The 22,847-nt window shown below is 35.8% G+C and overlaps 1 protein-coding gene across 2 annotated transcripts in view; it reads left to right on the top strand.

The window, feature by feature from the left end:
• Positions 1-6,503: 6,503 nt before the first annotated feature.
• The window catches only part of LOC132107307 (PIN2/TERF1-interacting telomerase inhibitor 1-like), a 34,132-nt gene continuing 17,788 nt past the window's right edge, over positions 6,504-22,847 (top strand). Inside the window, exons 1-6 of one of the 2 annotated variants that reach the window (XM_059513543.1) lie at positions 6,504-6,633; positions 7,445-7,554; positions 7,807-7,899; positions 7,991-8,072; positions 8,399-8,482; positions 20,620-20,714. In XM_059513543.1, coding sequence (XP_059369526.1) covers positions 6,615-6,633; positions 7,445-7,554; positions 7,807-7,899; positions 7,991-8,072; positions 8,399-8,482; positions 20,620-20,714 — 483 coding nt within the window. In that variant the 5' untranslated portion in view covers positions 6,504-6,614. The remainder of the gene's footprint in view (positions 6,634-7,444; positions 7,555-7,806; positions 7,900-7,990; positions 8,073-8,398; positions 8,483-20,619; positions 20,715-22,847) is intronic. The other variant, XM_059513544.1, reaches the window with a different exon arrangement.

The raw sequence follows: 22,847 nt of genomic DNA, 5'->3' as shown, positions 1-22,847 counted from the left end.
TTCATTTGAAATATAATAAATTAGTTATTTGAGTGCAACAGACTAGACTTTTTTTTTAAGGAAAGTAGGATGGAGCTGTCACTTGACTACAATGCCACCAGTCATTAAATGTTATTTATAACTTTTGTAGGAAATGTTCATCGTTTTGATGACAGTCTCTGCAACTATAATGACTGCACAAGAGCTGTGCATTAATGCACGTTCACGACACACCGTCTTGTCAATTCTGATCAAGGCGATTAGTGCATAATGCATTGATTTAAGAATATAATCTCACTAAATTATCGCAGTACCATTTCTGAGTCGTTTTCCTTATCCACAGCAAGGCCTTGGCATGTTTTTATTGGAGTTGAGTCACATAAACATTTCAGTGGCATTCGACCAAGTTTCCTTTTTATTTAGATTACAAATGGTTATATAACACCTGTTTGTACAGTATATCCAGTAACAAAAGATTTAACATTCTTTCATAATCTATAGAGCTATTAAATGGGCTTCAGTTATCTGATGAATTGGTTATGTAAGTACTTGGCAAATGCAGGTGTGATGCACAAGTGTGCACTTGCCAGGTTCGCTTGAATAATGAGTTCAAAGTGCCTTCTTAAAGTTTTGTGGTCATTGTCATAAGATATTTTCTTTTTGTCTCTTGCTCAAAGACTGCAAAAACCGGAAAAAGAGATTACAATGCGTTGGTTTTGTGGCAGGGTTCTTGGTAATATGCCACCTGTAATATGAGAGTCAGTTGAGTTTCAGTTGAGTACAGTTTTATCTGTCAGCAGTTCTTCCAAATGAAATTCTTCTTTAGGTAAAGTATGATGATATTCATCTGCACTGTTGCTCAATGTAGTTTAGTAGTGTGACCCAAAAATGTCCCCGAGCAGGTTTACAGTTGAAGTGATTCATTTTCTTAAAATAATAATAATAAAGTATTTAATTGCATTACTTTAAGTGGTACATTTCCTTCTTCTGTTTGTAATAACGCTGTTGCTTAATGTTGTTTGTATTTCCATGATTTCATAACACTTCATTATTTTCTAAGTCCAACATTTCATAACGTGTTTGTAGAATGTAGAGGCAGTCGTCTGGAATCCTGACTGGTATGAGGCTTGAACAAATATTGACCTCTACTTGACCACCAAAGACCACACCAAACTGTGGAGAAATGCAAAGCAGACCTTATGTGCAGTTGTACATAGCCAGGAATATATAAACAACTGATAAAGTTACTGTTTAGGTGTTACCTTATAGTCAAATAATCTGAATGCAATCAAATACATTTGTATCTATTTATTATTATTATTAAATAATAAAAATATGACTATTTGAGTTTTCACAGCAACACACACACATAAATATATATGCTAGAAGATTTAACAGTTTCAAAAAGTTTGATCTTTTTTCTTTAATACATTTTATTAATTTCTTACAATATCTTACAACAAGGTTTAATGACTAAGACTGACTAATTTGAGTTAAAAGCTTGCAAAGTTGTGTTAAATTGGTGAACAATTACATATAGTGTACATGTTTTTTTCTGGTTTTATTCAAGTAATATAGAGAAATATGAGCAGTTATGTGGGATAAAACAAGTGATTAGCTCTTAAAAACCTGAAAAAATATATAGTTTGCATGAGTTTGTGCTGTAAAACCTACCAACATCTACCCCTATAAGAGGAGAGCACAATCTATATTACTGTCATGCAAACATTACGTAAGGCATTTTCATGCCCATGACAGCAGAACGTCATCCCACTCCTTCTTCTCAGGTGATACTCTTGTCCCAATTCAAGAAACCCCTGTTGAGTTTCCCAGAACCGAGCAATGAAGTTCCAATGGAGTGCCTTCTTTCTTCTGAGAGGTGTGTCATGTTGTATAAGCATTCATTGCGTGAACACACCTCTCCACGCACACACCTCTCCACCAATACCAGAAGCAGGAGTGTGTCAATATGCTGTGTGAATACTGAATATCAGAGCTGGCAGTCTGTCTGTCTGAGTGAAGGTCAGTAAACAAACAAGCACGGTCAGTTCCTTGAAGAGGGAAGTGCCAAAAAATGCTGTGCTGCAGCTGTCTCATGGTTGCCTGTTGCTATGAAAACACATAGCAATCGTCTTTAAAAAAAGGACTTACAAATTCAAGCACATGAATACACCCTTAAAAATAAAGGTATTGGCATTTAACCTCTAACATCCATGGACCCTTTCTGTTGCACAAAAGGTCTTTTATAGTAACAATGTGGCACAGTTAGTGTAAATTAAGCTGAAAGGCTAAAGTGGCTAATATTGGTATATATTTTCTATAGATTAAAGAAAAATATTTCACATAAAAATGTATGTAATAAAAAAAAAAATATATATACACATATATATATATATATATATATATATATATATATATATATATATATTTAAACATACAATAACTACTTAAATTAGTTTTTTGCTAAAAAGACAGCTAAGAAATAGGCAACTTTTCGCAATATGTTGTATGTTAGATAACATTTTATTTAACATATCTAATAGACTGCAAACATTTTAGTATTTTTTTTTTTTTTTGGATGATTTTTTTTTTCTACAGTAGAATACTGTTTCTGTAAAAATGTTCTAGCAGAGTTGTTACTAGAGAGTTGTTTTACATTTAAACAGAAATTAAAAACAAACAAATAAACTAAATGTACAAACCTGGCATTTGTGTCTCTAATGCTTTTTTAAAAAGCTGTGGGACACCAAAGTGTACTGTATTATGTACCTCGGGCATTATCAGAGAAATGCCATCAAAAACATGAAAATGGTTTTAATATACATGCTTCAGAACATCCATTTCTTGCCAATTGAGTGATTACCAATGGCAATTCAATCTGTGACATTTTCACCTCAGTGCAGTTGTGCCACATACAGCAGGATCAATGACCAGTGAGATGGGAATTCAATAAGACATTGCAGCATTACTCGCTCTTTCACTGTATATCACCACAGACAGCAGATGAACTCTTCAACCTCGAGCTAAAGATCAGCCTTCACCCCCGTAATCACATGCTTCCCATTGCAGAGAAATTATGCGTTATGTTCATGTTGGGATCATAAAAATTTCAATCTGGTAAGACTAGATTTCAAAATTCACATGTAAAGAGTTTTGACAGGACATGATAGATTTCCTTATAGATTTAAGTTGGCACAATTATTTTACTATATTCACCCACACACCTTTTCATCACAGCTCACTGTGTAATATATTCTCAGTTAATTAGTGTGGTTAGTTTGTTTCTAAAACTTAAATGCACCCAACAATTAGAGGAAAATAAAATTGGAAATAATTATAGTCTCATGATGATATTTATAGCTGATTATATTTTTCTGCAATTTAGACAAATGTATTGAAAATACACTGGTGCAAAGCACAAATAATTGAAGTCTTGTCTATGAAACAATATTTTGATGCTTTTTTTCATGCAACAAAAAGAAAAGTGTACAATTGAAGATTTGACACTATGTCCAAGTGAAAAATAACTATATGATTTAGCATACTATTAAAAAGACTTATTATGGAAATAATACAGAGTGAATGAAATGTAATGTTGTCAGACACTTATGTTATTTACAATTAAATGAAAATGTATTAAAATGTATATAAAATGCAATTATTTGAACTTAAATATCTTTATTCTATTGAAATATGGTTAAAGTGCTCCATGTAGTGACAAGCATTTATGGTAAACAAAATATAAATCTTTAATTTCTCTTTCGAATGTTATATAAATTATTTAAATATATTTGTAATTACACATTTGTAATGATGAAGTTACAATTTATGACATTTTATCAAACAGTATGTGAACTTTACATGCATTAAAATAACACACCAAAGTTAAATTTAATCAAATATGTTACGTTTTAGTATGTTAGTCATCAAAATAGTGTCTTCAAAGCACAGCAAAAAAATAACATAATAGTGATAACATGATATAAAGTGTACTTTGATGCTTTTAATTGCCATTATTGCAAAGAACACAAAAAGAAGAAATTTAGCAGATTATGGTCCCTATAGTATTTTTTTCCCCCATACTATGTAAGTCAATGGATAATGTCAACTGTTTGGTTACCAACAGTCTTAAAAAATCTTCTTTTGTGCTCAACAGAAGAAAGAAACTCATACAGGATTGGGTAAGTAAATTATAGCATAATTGTCATTTTTGGATGAACTGTTAAAAGCAGAGGTGGGTAGTAACGAGTTACATTTACTTCGTTACATTTACTTGAGTAATTTTTTGGGGTAACGAATACTTTTCGGAGTATATTTAAAGATGGGTACTTTATACTCTTACTTGAGTAAATATTGGGGGAAATATCTGTACTTTTACTTCGTTACTGTGGGCGACGCTCCTCTCGTTACTTTATCTTAATGCAATAAATGTTATAACTGCTTCAGTTTATTCCAAACGCGCCGTCTACTTTTCTCTGGGCAATGAGCGATGCCCATTCGCGAATGATTCATTCTTTTGAGTCAATTCTGTTCAAAGGCTTGATCAAACCAATTGGCAAACGAGTGAATTGGTTCATGAATCAGTTTGAATGAGTCGTTCAGTTCCCTGTCGCACGCGCTGAGCGTCTGAAGTGGTTCACTCGGAGTTGTAACGTTTAAGAACAGAAAGAGCGTTGAAAACGTGGCTGGAACTGCACTGAATTGAAATCTGCAAAGGTTATTATTTGCTAGCGATGGAGATCCTTATTAGATGAACACCGCGTGTGCTGTCTACTGTTTAACAGGTAATAACTTGGGCTACATTCGATTACAGTACACGATACCACTGTGACATTAGTTTGTTGTACGTGTGTGGCTTATAACAGAGGGGAGTCAAGTTGAATGCAGCTTCCAAAAGACAAAAAATAGCCGATTAAGATTTTATTAATTTTAATACAATCACACTGGTGCAAGTACGTTCAGCGAGTCATATTATCAGCTGCTAAATTCAGATCTGTGATTGCTTGCTGGCGCTGAGCCAGAGATAGATGCGTTTATACAGCGCTGCGCATTTTAACCAATCACACATGATTCTTTTGAGCTTATTAAAGCATTGGCCAATCAGAGGCGTTCAGATGAGTCATCGCTAAAATGCCGGTGCTTCCTTCACTCGCTCCTGACTGAATACCTCTTTCTGGCGAATTCTCTCGTCAGAAACAACAAAGTGCAGATGTGTGTACGAATCTTTAATTAAGATATTGATTTCACAGTGTTAACAGTTTCAGTGATTTTAATGGGAGATTCTGAGAGTGATTGAAATCTAGACTGTCAGTGAAAATTATCTTTAATAATGTAAATGTTATTTGCTCTCTTTCTGAACAATGAAAGATTAGTAGCAATATTTATATCACATTAACTTTCAATGTTAAATTCACATTTAATATAAAGTCAGTCGTATTAAAAATATGTTATGGCATGACACCTATATCTGTTACTTAAGTAAACAGACAGGGTTTTATAATAAATTACATAAATTGGAGTAAAGGCTGATGACATATATACATTTATACACGCACACATACATTACATACATTTTATCTATATATCTAAATAAAAATAGGCTCAGTATATATGACCCAAAGTAACTAGTAACTAACTACTTGAGTAGATTTTTTAAGCCAATACTCTTTTACTCTTACTCAAGTAACTATTCAAGACTAGTACTTTTACTTTTACTTGAGTAAATATTTCTAGAAGTACTTTTACTTTTACTTGAGTACAGTTTTTGGGTACTCTACCCACCTCTGAAAGACAGTAAAGTGTACTACTGGCCATTAGGCAGCCTTTTATTTCTTGGCCTTATGAGTCTGCAGTTTTAGTTTTCGTAAGAGTATCTTGTTTAACACTGCATCCAAATCTGATCTTTGGCACAGACTGTCCACAGTGTAATTTAGTAAGTGATTAAATCTGATCCATTTGTTCAGACAGTGTCCTCAGTATCTGGGATGTTGTGGTAATCACTTCAGAGAACCGAGAGAGAAACAGTCATTGTGGAAATTGCTCAGTAAAAACACTTGATTCAGAATAAACTCATTTTATTTGTAAACTGTACATACGGACCACATTAACACAGGGCAGGTATGGAGGGTTTAATTTAGGTATTTACTTAATATTAACCTTTGATATTAATGTCATTTTAATTACTGTGAAAATATTATGTCATTTAAGCATTAACTTACGTGCCATGAAAACCAGTTAGCTTTAAAGCTTGATAGCCACTACTGTTATAATGAAATTAAGTTACATTAAATTCAAAAACAAGTCTCTAAAGCTAAAATTAGATCCTTAAGCGGACAATAATAGTTATTTAATTAAATTACACACGATTCGAAGTAGTTAATAGTTAACCAACTTACGCCATCTACTGTTACAAAATATATACTACTAGTGCATACGAATACTTTTATTGATGGCTTAATCTAAATTCGTGTTTGTTATAGTTTGTTGTGGGTTTTAAATAATAGCATATTATATAATAATACTGTAAAGTTTTTGACGCCAGACATGAATAGGTTAATTTATACAATACATTAATTTCAACCAGGCACAAATTGGACGACCTGCCTGTTCCTCCACGTGTTCAAGGACCCCTCAAGATGTCTATGCTTGCCGAACGTGAGTTTGCAAGTTAAAATGTATTTTAGGCTAGTCTTATAAGTTTTAAAACATTAGTTGCCATTTTTTGTAAGATTGTATTAGCAATGTGTATTTTATTTGGATGAATATAGTATATTAAAGTCATTCTTGCGTTCCGCCACGTTGTTAAGCATGTTGCTAGCAGGCTAGCCATCGTGGCTCTTTAATATAAGATCGAATTTGTGACCCTGGAGCTCAAAACCAGTCTTAAAACGCTGGGGTATATTTTTAGCAATACCCAAAACAACATTGTATGGGTCAGAATGATCGATTTTTATTTTATGCCAAAAATCATTAGGATATTATGTAAAGATCATGTTCCATAAAAATATTTTGAACAGTTCCTACCACAAATATATCAAAACTTAATTTTTGATTATTAATATACATTACTAAGAATTCGTTTGGACAACTTCAAAGGCGGGTTTCTCAGTATTTAGATTGTTTTGCACCCTCAGATTCCAGATTTTCAAATAGTTGTATCTCAAGCAAATATTGTCTGATCCTAACAAACCATACATCAACGGAAAACTTATTCAGCCTTCAGATGATGTATAAATCTCAATTTCGACAAATTGACACTTAAGACAGGTTTTGTGGTTCAGGGACACACATGAGTTGTCAGATTCGTATATTCAGTTTTATGCTGTATCTAATAGACACACAAGTTTTGTGATAAAGGTCTCTGATACAAAAGTAACATTAAAGTGTATGTTTTTTTTTTCTTTAATCGCAGTGCTTTACTATTTAGAGATTGTAACATAATATTATTGTTTTGATATTTCATAAGCTCGTCGTAAGCAAAAGTGGTCTGTGGACCCCAGGAACAGTGCATGGAGCAACGATGAGTCCAAATTTGGACAGAAAATGCTGGAACGCATGGGCTGGTCCAAAGGAAAAGTAACCGACTTAACACATTATTTAACAAAATATACATTTTAGCATTAAAGACCTCACATCTAGAATTTCAGAATGCAATAAGATTAAAATCAGTGGAGATCAGTTTTCCTCTTGTTTCACTAGTGGTGTGTGGTGAATGAAAAATCAGTGAACAGTAATTAAAAGAAAAGTGTCTTGCTTAGTAATGTAAAAGTTATGGTTCTAACTGTATCATTATATTCATGTGTTTTTCCTGGTTTGTTTGTGTGGCAGGGTCTTGGCAAGAGTGAACAGGGGTCTACAGAACACATCAAGGTTAAAGTCAAGAACAACAGCCTGGGGCTGGGCACTTCAGTAAACAACGAGGTGAGGAACTTCCTGTTTTCTTGGCTTTGAGATTATTTGTTCTGTTTTGTGCTTTTTCAGTCATTGTTGATGATGTTTTTTGTGTTATTAGGATAACTGGATTGCTCACCAGGATGATTTTAATCAGCTCCTTGCTGAACTTAATAACTGCCATGGACAGAACAACACTGACAGTAAGCTGAATTTTAAACATGAAGTGCAAAGCACCACCACACACACAAAAAAAAGGGTAAATTTAATTACAAGTGAGAGCAGCCCATTTGAACCTTGGGATATTTATCATTGCAGCTTTGAAACATTTGATTTCTGCCCAGTGTTCACTAGGTGGTGCTATTGTGATGTTAAAATGACATGAAACGTGATGTGATCATTGTCATGTTGAGAAAAATCTGTTTTCATTTCTCTTATGCTTTAGGAGTGTGTTGCCTTATGTGTGATAACCTTTCTTTATTTTATAATTTTCCTTATTTGAATTTCTACTGTTTTTGTATTTTTTCAGACCCCACTCAGGAACAGGGTTTTAGTTTGGAGGAGAAGTCAAAGACGTCCAAGAAAAGGGTCCATTACATGAAATTCACTAAAGGTGAGTCACTCAATGTCATAACGTCTTCCAGATCAGCTATTATATTGCATGATTTTATTTTGAGAAAACTTTGCTGTAAAACAGTGGTTTTCAACATTTTTGACTCCAAGGTGCCTCGTTGTCCACAACAATATTTATACAGTAGACCCCATGACCTTTCTTTTTTCCCTTTTTTTTTGATGTACTGGACAAGGATTTTTATTTTTATTAAATTTTTTCACAATTGTAACTGATAATACTGTTAAATTTAGACTTCCTAATATATTTATTTAATATATTTAATATATTTATTTGGTTTTTCAATGAAGTGAAAACTTAAAGTATCTTGAATTTTAGTTTTTGTCTTATTTTAATGCTTGAATTATCCTCTTGAGGCACCTTGGAAATTTGCCACGGCCCCCTACTAATAATTAATAATAATAATAATAATTTGTGTGCTTCTATTCTGCGATTGACCTTTTCACAAAGAAATCACTTGAGTTGCTCTCTGTGTAGTCAGACCTGTCTATTTACGTCTGGTGGTAAAAAGTTGTTTCTTTTCTTTTGTTCAAACAACTTGCATGACGTGTTAATTTGAAAAACATTCACGAAGCCAAGCCAGTTTTTTTTTTTTTTGTTGTTGTTGTATTATTTTTCAATTTCCTTTATAAATTAAGCCCCCCATCCATCACTTCCTGTGTTCAGTAGCTGAACTTTGTATGCTTTGGCTCATGTAGTAAAAGCTCACGGGTCAGCGCTGCAGTAGATCAGCATGATCAAATTGTGCGGTCAGCTCAACCAGAAGGCCGGCCGTCCGCCCCAGTACAGAACATCATGAAGCTCCGAGTTTTCTGACTATCATGTTAACCTGAGTTTGATCTGGCAGTTGAACGATCTCCCTGCATGTTTTGTCACGTACTGTTGACCTCTGCTGAAAGCCTCACATCCTTCCCAGCATGGGAAGCACAGCGCCCTGATGTTTGTTGGAGGTCTTTATGAGTGGGAAATTTAATTGCCCTCAGGTTTTGCATTCTTGATGCTTTGACATTTTTAAGGGTGGTATTTTTAGACTCTAATTTTCCATGATGGATGTTTATAGAAAATGTCAGGAATGTTGTCAAAAATTCGTCATCTCTTATCACCTGAGAGGACACTGTTGCATACCGCTCCTAAGCTTGACTTCCTGTTTCCTGTGAGGAGCACGGGCCAGCGCACTTACTTCTCAAAATGGCCTCAATCAGCACCTGATGAGTCCCACAGATAACACCGCATCCAAAACAATGTTAACGTTGTTGTTGTCGTTGTCTATGTGTTCTTTTTATAGCTTTTGTCTAAATACAAGAAGGAAGACCTTAGTCTTAGTGGATGTGTCTCAGGTCTCTTGAGACGGACACAACCTCATCACGACCCCCTGTGGTAATTGGGCCACCTCACTAACCTCATGTCCGTGACCTCAGCTCAACTTTGATTGGTTATAGCTGCCCTTTGCCTCCATAAGTCACATTTTGTGACTTCCTGAGGTGAAAAAGCATCACTCATGCTCATTAGTAAAAGACTTCACATTCTAAAACCTTAAGTATTAAGATGTTAACAGTAAAAGGCAGGCATGGAAATTAACTTTTTAGTGGCCGGTGGATTTCAAAATCTACCAGCCACTCAATGTTTTTACCAGCCACTTTCTTGTTTTTAACCGACAATGTGCAACTGCATGTGAAAATTAAAAAATACAAGATCTACAATACTTAAGCAGTTTATTTAATCTCAAGTCTCAATGAAATACTGACATTTTCTCTTTCGGTGATGCTCAAATATGCTGCCTATCTAGGCAGCTTACTAGGTTTTGAAAACAGCCGACTCTTGCTTAAGCAGCTCGTTCTCTCAACTCCGTAGCCCAACCGGATGATACTCTGCACTGAACTGTTTTAATGCACAGAAACATTTTTGCGATATTATAAACCGTTTTTGTACGCATTAATAATGTTGCATTTCATTCTAAAGGAAAGGATTCACCAATATAAGTGTATTTTAATTTATTTATTTATTTTTGTGTGGTTGAGGGAACACGTGTGGGAAAAGTCCCCTGTTCAACACTATCACTGAAAGAAATCTCAGCTCTCAAACTTTTACGCCGTCAACAATCGAAGGTACAGCATTTTTAATGCATCGTTTTTACGCGTTTCGTCACGCCAGAGCTGTCAAACATGTGTAGCGATACAATGTTGTTTCTGCAAACAAAAATGAACAGCGTAACAACTTACTAGCCATAGAGTTAACATCTGAAAAAGTACTTGAAGACTGGAAATAAAATGCATCCCCCGGACAGCAGTTATTAGACACGCAACCGATAATACTGTTTGTTAGTTTGCTTATTATCTATTGGAAATAGAATGTGTTTTTGTAATTTGATCTATAACATTGTGTTCAAAGTTTATGTTGCTGTGTCTGAAAGTGGAACTAAGATGTCTTTGAAAACATGACACTGGTTGTTACAACTGCTAATGGGTTTGTAGTTTGTTGTCATGGCTGTTGGCTGGTTGTGTCATAGCGTCTGGGTTCTGTCCATCTCCCCTGTGGAGGCTTTGTTGATTGGATCACCTTTTGCTGATATTGGTTGCTCTGTAACCCATAGAAGGCTTCACCTTTTGTACGTTTCCTGAGTCCGCCTCATCAAAGCTAGGTTAAGGCCTTTAATTGACTAAACAGATGAACTAGTAATATCTATTGCTTAAAAACGTGCTTCTCATTTTAAAGTAAATGTGAAATGTAAATACTTCAGTATGGAGACCAATAAGCTCTCTTATATACCAGTGTACTATCATCATAACGTGTTTAGATGATTGAAATAGGTTTTTAAAACTAAATTATCCTTATACACACACTACTGTTAAAAGGTTTGGGCCTCAGTATTTAAATGTTTTTAAAAGAAGCCTCTTATACTTACAAAAGGCTGCATATATAAGTACAAAATACAGTAAAAAATAAATAAATGATCATATTTCCAAATATATTGTAAAATTATATTATTTTTAAGTGTAATTTATTTCTGTGATTTGAAAAGCAGAATTTTCAACATTCTCAACATTCATTATCATTTTAATATGTTGTTTTGAAGCATTTCTTCATATTTTTGTTATTCTAATTATTGATGTTGTAAATGGTTGTCCTGCTTAATGTTTTTGTGGTAATGGTGATCTTTTTTTAGGATGCTCTAATTAATTGAAAGTTTAAAAGAACAGCCTTTATTTTTGTATATTTTATTTAGTCACTTTTGAACAAATTAATGCATCCTTGCTAAATAAGTATTCGCTTTTTCTTTTTTCAAATAAAATAATTCTGTCCCCACATTTTGAATTGTATTTGTAAGAATCTTTTTTTCAGAATAAAAAAATCATAATTTAAATTGTAATTTTATTGTCTCTTTCATATATTTTTGTATTTATTATATATAAAATTTATTATATATACATTATTTGTTGTATTAAAATTACATATTCCCTTTATCTAAGCAATGGTCTGTTATTTTGTAGAAAATTAAAATAAAAAGTATTGTTTTTGTTTTTTAAACGCCAAATAATTTTGATATTTTTATTTAATAATTCAGATGATCTTTATTCTAAAAACAGCAATAAAGTGAGTAGTTGTCAACTTTTGACTACTAACAACCTAAATGTCGTGTACAGAGGCCTCTTGGTGTTGAGTATCCTCTTGTTGCTGATTGTCTTTTGTCAGGTATAAAGGTGGTGTGACTTCATATATTTCTCTCAATCTCATGAAGATGTTTTGGGCTGTGGTAGCGGCGAGGTTGCCTGTTTTAAAGATTGATGAGTTTCAGAACAGGAGAAAGGCACCACCGTCTCCCGCACTCAGCTTAGACATGAGCAGTGTAAACCAGTAACCCAGATTTAATTGGCTGCACATTTATCAACTGATCCAGAATTTCTTGATGTGAGTTGAACCTCAAGCACTTCATCATCTTAGGGACTGAGTGGGTCAAGCTGTTACACAGATGAACCGAACAAGTTTGGACCCCCTTTATTAATTATTGACCTGATTTTGCTTCAGAAACCAACCATCCGATATAATATTTTCATCATTATAGTTCCTGCTCGGCCAGTTAAAAGAACACCCCCTCATCTTTTTTTGTCACCTTCTCTTCTTGTTCCAGAAAATAATTTTTCCTTGTTTACAGCTTAAAGGTTACAGTTTAGAATTTATCCAGGTGTCTTATGAGGCAGTCAATTAGTATTTCGCTTGTCAGATTAGCAAGTCGATCTGAAAAAGCCTCTGTGATTGCTAATCTGGTTTGGCCAGAGTTCTGTCACATTTGTTGCCATCTCAACGGTGATCTTGCTTCCAGCAGGGTTTCATAACCTTGTCCTTGTGTGCACCAGTAGACTATAACCACTATTCTGTGGTTTGGGTTTTCAGACACTTTTAAGAGTTTGTTTTTGGTGAAAGGAATAGTTTACCACAAAATAGTTTTGCTTTGAAGAATATCCATGCTATATTTTCAATATAATGAGATTAATTGAGGACTAGTGCTGACAAGCTCCAGAAATGCTGAAAACATTTACGGAAAATGTCTGATTCCCAATGTTTTTTTTTTCCTTGTTGTTTTTTTTTTTTTTTTTTTTTAAGAAGAATCAGTTGATTTAGTTCACAAAACTGACCTGCATGATTATGAATTGGACTGGTCTAGCTCTTGCATTTAACTCTGATTCAATTATTCAGTCACAGTGATTTTGACTGTATGGAAAGACTTTCAGTGACTTAACCCTTGTGCATTGTTCAAATTCACTACCCATTCGTTATGTTCGGGATGAAAACATCCACTCAGTTAAACTGGTGTAAAAATGTATCAGATTCATATTTTTACATAAATCTGTTAATCAACTTCAGTCCTGATCAAAACTACCAAATGTTTAAAAAAAAAATCCAAGATTTTAACTCTTTAATTGCCAAGTTCATAAATGATGTCACTGATTTGGGGGGAAAAAAACATACAAAATGACTTATTTTCAATATAAAAGTAATTGTGGCTGGATATTTTTTTTTACTTTTTATAGCAGTCTATGGCATGTCAAAGATTAGTAGTAGGGCTGGGACAACGCGTCGAGGTCATCGATGACGTCGACGCAAAAAATACATCGACGCAAAATATGCGCATCGATTCGTCGACCTGTTTTTATTTCTCTAAAAAACGTTTGCAAAACGTTTACCTTATGTTCGCTGAATATACGTGATGGCCAGATCAACATTCTGTCCAACGTTATATAACCAATCCAGGGGTTTTTCTGCATTGATCTTTTTTTTTGGTGGCTGTCAAAGCCTTATTTGATCGGTGAGTGATGTAGAATAGAATGACTGTACTGCGCCTGACAGGGCGCGTACGAGAGAGAGCCCCGCTGCGCGCGCGCACTCACAGTCTTCAAACAACACGAGCTTTTCTTGCTCTCTCTCTCCCTCGTGCATATTAATCAAAATCATTAAACACGATAGAAAAACACCAAAGTTTCACGCGCGTTCGCGCACTCACAGTCTTCAAACTACACGAGCGCTGTCTTGCTCTCTCTCTCTCTCTCTCTCTCTCTCTCTCACTCGCTCTCTCGTGCATATTAACCAAAATCATTAGACACAATAGAAAAAGGGCGGAACGCCAAAGTTTCACGTGGAGCATTCGGAGATTTTTTTTTCTCCATGACAGGCTGCTGGCACTCTCTGTAAAAAAACACTCTCTGTATTAGCTTAAAGCCCTCAAGTTTACATTTGTTACTGTATTCTTTCAATTGCTCTAAACAAGTATTTTGGGTGACCTTTTTTATTGAATGCTAGACATCAAGTTGTTATTTTCATCTGAAAGAAGAACTTTTTTTCAGTAAGCTAGGCCCTATGTGTTCAGTAAGCTTGTTTCAGTAAGCTATGTCTTTTCAAGGCTTCAAGGTTTTATTGAATGCTATCTCTATACAAGTGCAAAGTAATGCATTCTTAGTCAGTCTTTTATTTTGTAATTTTAAGGAATTAATGTTTTTTTTCATTCAGCTATGTAAATCAACATGTATAAATTGTTAGTAGTCAATTAGGGGTGCACCGAAATTTCGGCCGAAATGGCATTATCGGTTTCGGCCCGAAATAAAAAAAACAGCCGAAAACGTAAACCGAAAATGAATGTCACTCGCCCCTCCCATCCGTGAGCAAGCGCTTAGGTTTCACTCACGGTCGAGCTGTTATCACGCGTCTGCCTATCAAAGATTAAGCATGTCAAAGAGCTGTCACAATCAAAAAAAGCTTGTCACAAAAGCTTCACAATCGATCGGACCAACCAACACAAGTTACGAAAACAAAAACAGGGAATCGATTTTAACGGCCTTCTCTCGGAGCGCGTCCAGCTCGTCACTATACGCTCGCAGCGAACGCGCGTCACACAGCAACTGCAGGTTCTGACACACACACACACACACACACACACACACACACACACACACACACAGAGCCTATTAGTGCATAATATCAATGTAGCCTTCAGTAATGTTTTTCATTGATGTTATGGCAGTCCACATTGCTGACTTGTGCGCGTCTCAAGCGCCCTCTTTACGTTCGCCCTAATGCCTGTTTAGTTGTCGGTGGATTTGCCTATATTTGGCATTGAAAAACGGATCAACGCCAAATATAGGCAATTTACTAACGATTCAATGAACACTTTGCCTATGTCTCAAAAATCGAACAGGATTTTTTTTTCACAAAAGTGACAGCCCTATACGAGAGGACACCAAAGTTGCAATATGTAACATTTGTTCTGCAAAAATCTCCAAAATTGTGGATTTTTTTGCACAATTTAAAAAAAAACTATTTTATTTGATGGAACATAAAACTTGAAGAATAATTATTATTTATATTTATTGTAAAAAATATTTTGTTTTGTTATGTAACTGTTAATAAAAGTTTGATTATTATATTGTGATTTTTCAATTCAGATCCATTAAATCCAAGCAATATATATATACGTTTTTAAAAGAAGCCATTTTCGGTTTCGGTTTTCGGCCAAGTGCATCCTAAATTTTCGGTTTCGGCGCAGAATTTTCATTTCGGTGCATCACTATAGTCAATTAATGGGGAGATAATCGTAGTCGAATCGGTCCGAAATAATTAATCGTTAGATTAATCGATGCATCGAAAAAAATAATCGCTAGATTAATCGTTTAAAAAATAATCGTTTATCCCAGCCCTAATTAGTAGCAACATTGGCTTTGATGCATTTTTAGTTTTTGTGCAGCATCAGATTTCAATTTTTTCTCCATTTGTTGTTGGTGGCTGTTTTTGCCCCATTGACTTCCATTATAACGACATTTTTTGATTTCAAAGCCATGACACCATATAATCATGCATTCTTTATTGTTTGTGGTTTTCCCTTTTGGGAAAAGGTCAAATTTGTTATTTTTACAGTTGATCACTAGGTGGGACCATTAACCCTTTAAATAGGCCTGTGCAAAAAAAGGCTTAGTTTATGAAGCTATATGGAGTATAACAGCAATTATAGTGTTTGTGTGTTTGTGTGTGTGTGTGTGAGATTCTTGATTGTTGGTGGTTTTCCCTGTTGGGAAGAGGCAACGTGTTATTTTTTACAGTTGATCACTAGGTGGGACCATTAACCCTTTAGATAGGCCTGTGCAAAAAAAGCTTAGTTTCTGACTTGTATATGAAGCTATATGGAGTATGACAGCATATTATATTGTGTGTGTGTGTGTGAGAGAGAGAGAGAGAGTGTGTGAGAGAGACCTTTGCACACTTACCTTGATGTATTTTAGAAATTCAAAATGTACACCTCAGCTCTCAGAACTACATGGAGTAAACAAAAGTGTATTTATGCACCTGCTGCCTTTTAATTGTGATGATAAGTATAGACTAAACAAAAGCAAAGTATGTGGATTTAAACACTTGCATGCCATCCTGCTGGTCATTTAATGGTGAGAAGAGCAGCAAGCAACACGAGAAAGGGCTTGACTTGTACTGAAGTTTTAGAAATTATTATGCTGCTTGACCCCTCCAGCGAGCTGCAGCTTATTTGAAGTTGGTATTGCATTTTGGTTCATAATACATTGTTCATAAATTTGATGCAAAGTAGATTTTTTTACAGGATTTTAAGGTTTTAAACTGGCTTTACCATCAAGAAAAGACGAGCATTTCACACATAGGCCATCCGTACTTTTCACCATCAAAAGGCAGCAGGTGCATAAACGCACTTCTTTTTTTATTGTTTACTCCATGTAGTTCTGAGAGCATGAGGTGCATTTTTTCAGATACATCAAGGTAAGTGCACAAAGGTCTCTCTCACACTCTCTCTTTCTATCTATCTCTCTCTCACACACACACACTACAATTTGCTGTTATACTCCATATAACTCCATATACAAGCCAGAAACTAAGCCTTTTTTTGCACAGGCCTATCTAAAGGGTTAATGGTCCCACCTAGTGATCAACTGTAAAAATAAATTTTTTTACCTCTTCCCAAAAGGGAAAACCACAAACAATCAAGAATGCATGATTACAGGTCCTTCTAAAAAAATTAGCATATTGTGATAAAGTTCATTATTTTCCATAATGTAATGAGAAAAATTAAACTTTCATATATTTTAGATTCATTGCACACCAACTGAAATATTTCAGGTCTTTATTTTAATACTGATGATTTTGGCATACAGCTCATGAAATCCCAAAATGCCCGTCTCAAAAAATTTGCATATTTCATCCGACCAATAAGAGGAAAGTTTTGAATACAAAAAAAGTCAACCTTCAAATAATTATGTTCAGTTATGCACTCAATACTTGGTCGGGAATCCTTTTGCAGAAATGACTGCTTCAATGCGGCGTGGCATGGAGGCAATCAGCCTGTGGCACTGCTGAGGTGTTATGGAAGCCCAGGATGCTTCGATAGCGGCCTTAAGCTCATCCAGAGTGTTGGGTCTTGCGTCTCTCAACTTTCTCTTCACAATATCCCACAGATTCTCTATGGGGTTCAGGTCAGGAGAGTTGGCAGGCCAATTGAGCACAGTAATACCATGGTCAGTAAACCATTTACCAGTGGTTTTGGCACTGTGAGCAGGTGCCAGGTCGTGCTGAAAAACGAAATCTTCATCTCCATAAAGCTTTTCAGCAGATGGAAGCATGAAGTGCTCCAAAATCTCCTGATAGCTAGCTGCATTGACCCTGCCCTTGATAAAACACAGTGGACCAACACCAGCAGCTGACATGGCACCCCAGACCATCACTGACTGTGGGTACTTGACACTGTACTTCAGGTATTTTGGCATTTCCTTCTCCCCAGTCTTCCTCCAGACTCTGGCACCTTGATTTCCGAATGACATGCAAAATTTGTCCAAAAGTCCAGTGCTGCTTCTCTGTAGCCCAGGTCAGGCGCTTCTGCCGCTGTTTCTGGTTCAAAAGTGGCTTGCCAACCTTTTCATGATATGCTAATTTTTTGAGATAGGAATTTTGGGTTTTCATGAGCTGTATGCCAAAATCATCAGTATTAAAACAATAAAAGACCTGAAATATTTCAGTTGGTGTGCAATGAATCTAAAATATATGAAAGTTTAATTTTTATCATTACATTATGGAAAATAATGAACTTTATCACAATATGCTAATTTTTTGAGAAGGACCTGTATATGGTGTCATGGCTTTGAAATCAAAAAATGTCGTTATAATGGAAGTCAACTGGGCAAAAACAGCCACCAACAACAAATGAGGGAGAAAAAATTAAAATCTAATGCTGCACAAAAACTAACAATGCATCAAAGCCAATCTTGTTACTAATCTTTGACATGCCCAAGACTGTGATAAAAGGTAAAAAAAAAATAGTCCACAATCACTTTTTATATTGAAAATATGTAATTTTATGTGTGTCTTTTTTTTTCCAAATCAGTGACATCATTTATGAACTTGGTAATTAAAGAGTTAAAATCTTGGATTTTATTTTAACATTTGGTAGTTTTGATCAGGACTGAAGTTGATTAACAGATTTATGCAAAACGAAAATTTGAATTTTTTTTTTTTATCTGATACATTTTTACAGCAGTTTATTTTAGTGGATGTTTTCATCCACGAACATAACGAAAGGGTAGTGAATTTGCCCACAGTGTAATTTCAAAGCATTTTCCCAAAATATGGGTCAAAATAAGATTTTTCACCAAAAATCATTCCATTGACTCAAACACAGAGAAAGTTGTGGCCGAAATAAGACTCAACTTTACCCCCTAGTGGACGAAAACGTCCCCAACAACGCATAAGGGTTAAAGGAGTCGAGTAGAGCGCAGTCTCGTGGGTACCCCCCCGGCCTGCGAGGGGTGATTGGGGGTATGTGACGAGTGGGGCGGGGCCGAGAGCCGTGGGAACAGGAGCAAGGCCGGTGGAGTGATTGGAGATGAACAACACCTGCGACACTCACCGGTCTCGAGTCCCACGGAGGAGATGGAAGGATATAAAACAGGAACGACGACAGTGAAGGACGAGAGAGGACCAGGCCTGGGTTTTAGTTTGTGTTTGCTTTTTATTTGTGCGCGACAGTCGTCCGCGAGGGGCTGTTGCGCTGTTTTATGTTTATTTTTTAATTAAAGTTTCAATTTGATTGTCCGCCGGTTCCTGCCTCCTTCTTCCCGAAGATTACGGAGTTTTTATTGTTACAAATATATTCCTTAAGGTTTACTTTTTTTTCTCCAACCCTCATTCTGACCCTTTCTCTAAAATGACCTGTTTTAAGTGGTGGGCCATTTAATGGTTTTCAGGGACCAACCACTGTTATGATTGGCTAACCTTGTAGCATATGAAAAATATCAAGGCCCACTCGCTATTGCATTTGATCATTGTCATGCGAACATTGTTCCAATGTAGACGACATAGCATCATTGATTTCTATTTGCTTAGGACGCGACATGACACTAGCATTCTCCGTAATCAAGTGTCAGTGTTCAGATCCAGAACAGAAAATTTTTTAAGCTTGATTTAATAAATGCTGTTTATAATGAGGAGGATTTTTAAAGCTATGAAACTTGCAGGATGTTTTATTGGTACAAATACCTATTATTTGCGAAAAGATCAAGGCAAAATTGATTTCTCATGACCCCTTAAAATTTCAGTGTGGTTTTGGACACAAAGCTGTCATTAGACTTTTGAATAGAACACTTGAGCCCTACAGACAGGTTTTCGTGGTGTTTTTTTTTTTTTAACATATGTTTGAAGTTTAAAACCCTCAGTCCCCATTCCTTTCAATTATATGGAAAAAGCAAAAGTGATCAGAACATGACTCAAAATGTTCAATTTTAGTTAGGTTAAACCTGTGAAGGTTTCCAGTGGCATTTGTAGTTGTGCCCACAACTAACCTTTTGTTAGTTGATAGATCTCTTTTCCAAAAGTAAAAAGGTCTATTTGGGGCTCAACTTGTTGTCCACTGTGTTCAATGTTCGGCCTGGCCTTTTGTTTAGGCTGCTTACAGGATACCTTGGTTACTTGAAGGCAAGGTCTCCCCTTTGAAAGCCATGCTGAAAAAGACCCTAGAGCAATAAATAAGCAAGTGTTATCAGGAGCTGCTTGGAGGAAGAGGATGCAGCTGTACGAACAGGACTCACAGCTGAGACGGGCGCCCATGCACTCCTGGAGCCTTTGAGCTGCTTGAAAACGGGAGGTTTGAGGTGGGGCAAGCCCTGCACCATTTGTTTTTCCTCAGCCGTTTCATCCCCTGCGACCACACAATGTGCCCTCTTTTACCTCTTAACCTTTTCTCTCGGTAGGAGTTCAAAACAGTCCAGTGACCCTTGTCCATTTAAATCAATAGTTTACACAGTTGAAGGCCACTAGAAAAATATATCCATTTGTCAACAGGTTGCGACCGGAAACGTTTCCTTTTCATCTCTCCAGACGTTTGTGAAATGCATAATAAACACCGTTCTCTTTTTAAATCGACAAGGAACTGACAGTAACATCTTTTAAAGATGTATTTAGTAGCGCACGTTAGTTGGACAGGTTTGGCAGAAGCATCTACAGGTTGAATAGAGCCCTGCTGCCCTGATATTGAAGCAGAACTCGAAATGTTTACACAAATGTCCTATTGTGTGGAATAATGTCAAAGATCTGTAAAAAGTCTCCTTGTTTTTAACCTTTTCTCACAGGAAAGGACCTGTCCAGTCGCAGCGAAACAGACCTAGCTTGTATATTTGGGAAGCGATCGAAACGAGAGACAAGACACCAAGATGAGGTAAGCGGTGTAAGTTTACAACACACTTTTCTTTCGTTTTTTTTTTTTCTTCCAAAATTTGTTACAATAATATTCCAGGTTCAAGTTTATATATTAATGTTGATTTCTGAAAAATTTCCATTTGTCCCTCCTTTTTTAATTTAAACAAATAGAAAACTATATGCGGCCACATGTAAAGTTAGAAATAGTGTTGTCAAAAGACCTGGTACTTCGGTACCAAGTCGATACTAAAAAAATGAAAATGTGACGGTACCAGGTTTCTTTAAGTACCGGTGGTACAGAGTACCCGCTCAACACGGTTCTTGACGCACACACAGCGCTATGATTTCCATGAAGCAGAAAACGCAGACGGAATCTCAAAATCCAGTCATGATAATGAAACTTACATTTTAATATGGACAATCACGGAATTTGTCAAAGTTAGCATAAATTAATCAAATCAAATCTCCGTATGGACCATTATCTTTAAATGTTAAGTCGCAAAAGTTGGTTGAAATATGAATCCTGCATGTTCTGCGCGTCTTTGTGTGAATGAATGAATGGTTTGGTTACTACATAGACTGAAGCTGGGATGCAGTAATTTCAGCATCTGCCGTCTCAATGAGGACATAAATACATAAACTACATCACCAGAACTGTTCTGAGTCACTTCACAAGCATTTTACCGAGTAAAACCAGTGTCAAAATAAAAGTAGCCCGTCAAAATAAAAGTAAATTTTTACATAAAGGCATTGTGCTAGATATTACTATTATTTAGTAGAATGTATGTGATACTGCTACTACTGTGGAAAAAAATAATAAAACTTTATTTTTTAAAGGAATAAATCACAATTTTTTTTGCATGTTTAAAATTTAAATGTTTACATTTCATTAATTAAAAGACAAATTAAATTTGGGTGAAACTTGTTTACTGTTTTTCATAATTATATTACTTGTAGAAAAACTTGATACTCGAAATTGATACCGAGAACCGTGGATTTTCACTGGTATCGGTACCGAAAACAGTTTTTTTTTTTTTTTGCTTTATTTTTGTGTTTGTAATCCTTTATGATGGACGAAAGTTTCAGAGGCAGTGTTTAAACATGATTGACACAACTTGAGGTCATATTTATTTTCTAACGTGAGAACATTTGGGACGAGAATTTTTGACGCGGTGTGCAAAGACCTTTGTTGTTATTTTTGTGGCAAAATTCTGCAATTTTAATAGGAATCCACTCAGTCCACTGAATATTTTCTATGAGGGTAAAATATTTCCCTTTGCAGATTTCACAATTTTCACTGATTTTCCACATTAACAAACCATATTAAACAATCCTTAGTTTGAAAGTGACTTCTGTTTTATCTCTTGCCAAACGTTTGAAAAATATGGATGTTACTGTAAATTTGTGGTAACCAACATAACCAAGACCCAAATGTTGGTTAAAGGGTTAGTTAACCAAAAAATTAAAATTGTCACTAATTACTCACCCACATGTCGTTCCAAACCTGTAAGACTTTCGTTCATCTTCTGAACACAAATTAAGATATTTTTAATGAAATCAGAGAGCTTTCTGATTAGGGGTGCATGATTAATCGAACATGATTAATTGCAATTGTTATGCACATTTAGTCAGTAAAGCCAGTTCTGTGATTAGTAGTAAATATCCATCAACTGCTTTCAGGTGGAGCAGCATTTACTAGACAGAGCCATAGTTCTCTGACAAGCTATGCAAAATCACGTTCATAATTAGGGATGCACCGGTTGACCGGCCATAAATCGGAACCGGACGGTTTTTGCTTAAAATACGCGATCGGCAATCGGCCGGTTTTTGGTGTTTTTCTGGCCGATTTTTTCGGAAGTGCAGCCGCGTGCACAGACTACATTGAAATCATTCGCTATCATGTCATTTGTGTGGAAGTATTTCGAAATCTGTGTGCAGGACACGGGCAGCCGATCAGCACTGGAAGTGCAGAGCTACATGTCTGAAGCACAGATAGCAGGAAGCGTTGTTGTACTGGTGCTCAAATATGAGACTTTCCTGTGCACTAAAGCTGCGTGAGCGTATCTGTACCTGTCCGCGCCCTGAACACGAGTAGACTGTGAAGAGATGTTCAGTTCAACTTCTCACATGTTGGATGAGAAATGAAATGGACTAAACTGTG

This window comes from Carassius carassius, chromosome 27 (assembly GCF_963082965.1).
Source record: "Carassius carassius chromosome 27, fCarCar2.1, whole genome shotgun sequence".
In the NCBI taxonomy this organism is placed as follows: Eukaryota; Metazoa; Chordata; class Actinopteri; order Cypriniformes; family Cyprinidae; genus Carassius; species Carassius carassius.
This window is presented reverse-complemented; position numbering and strand designations above follow the sequence as displayed.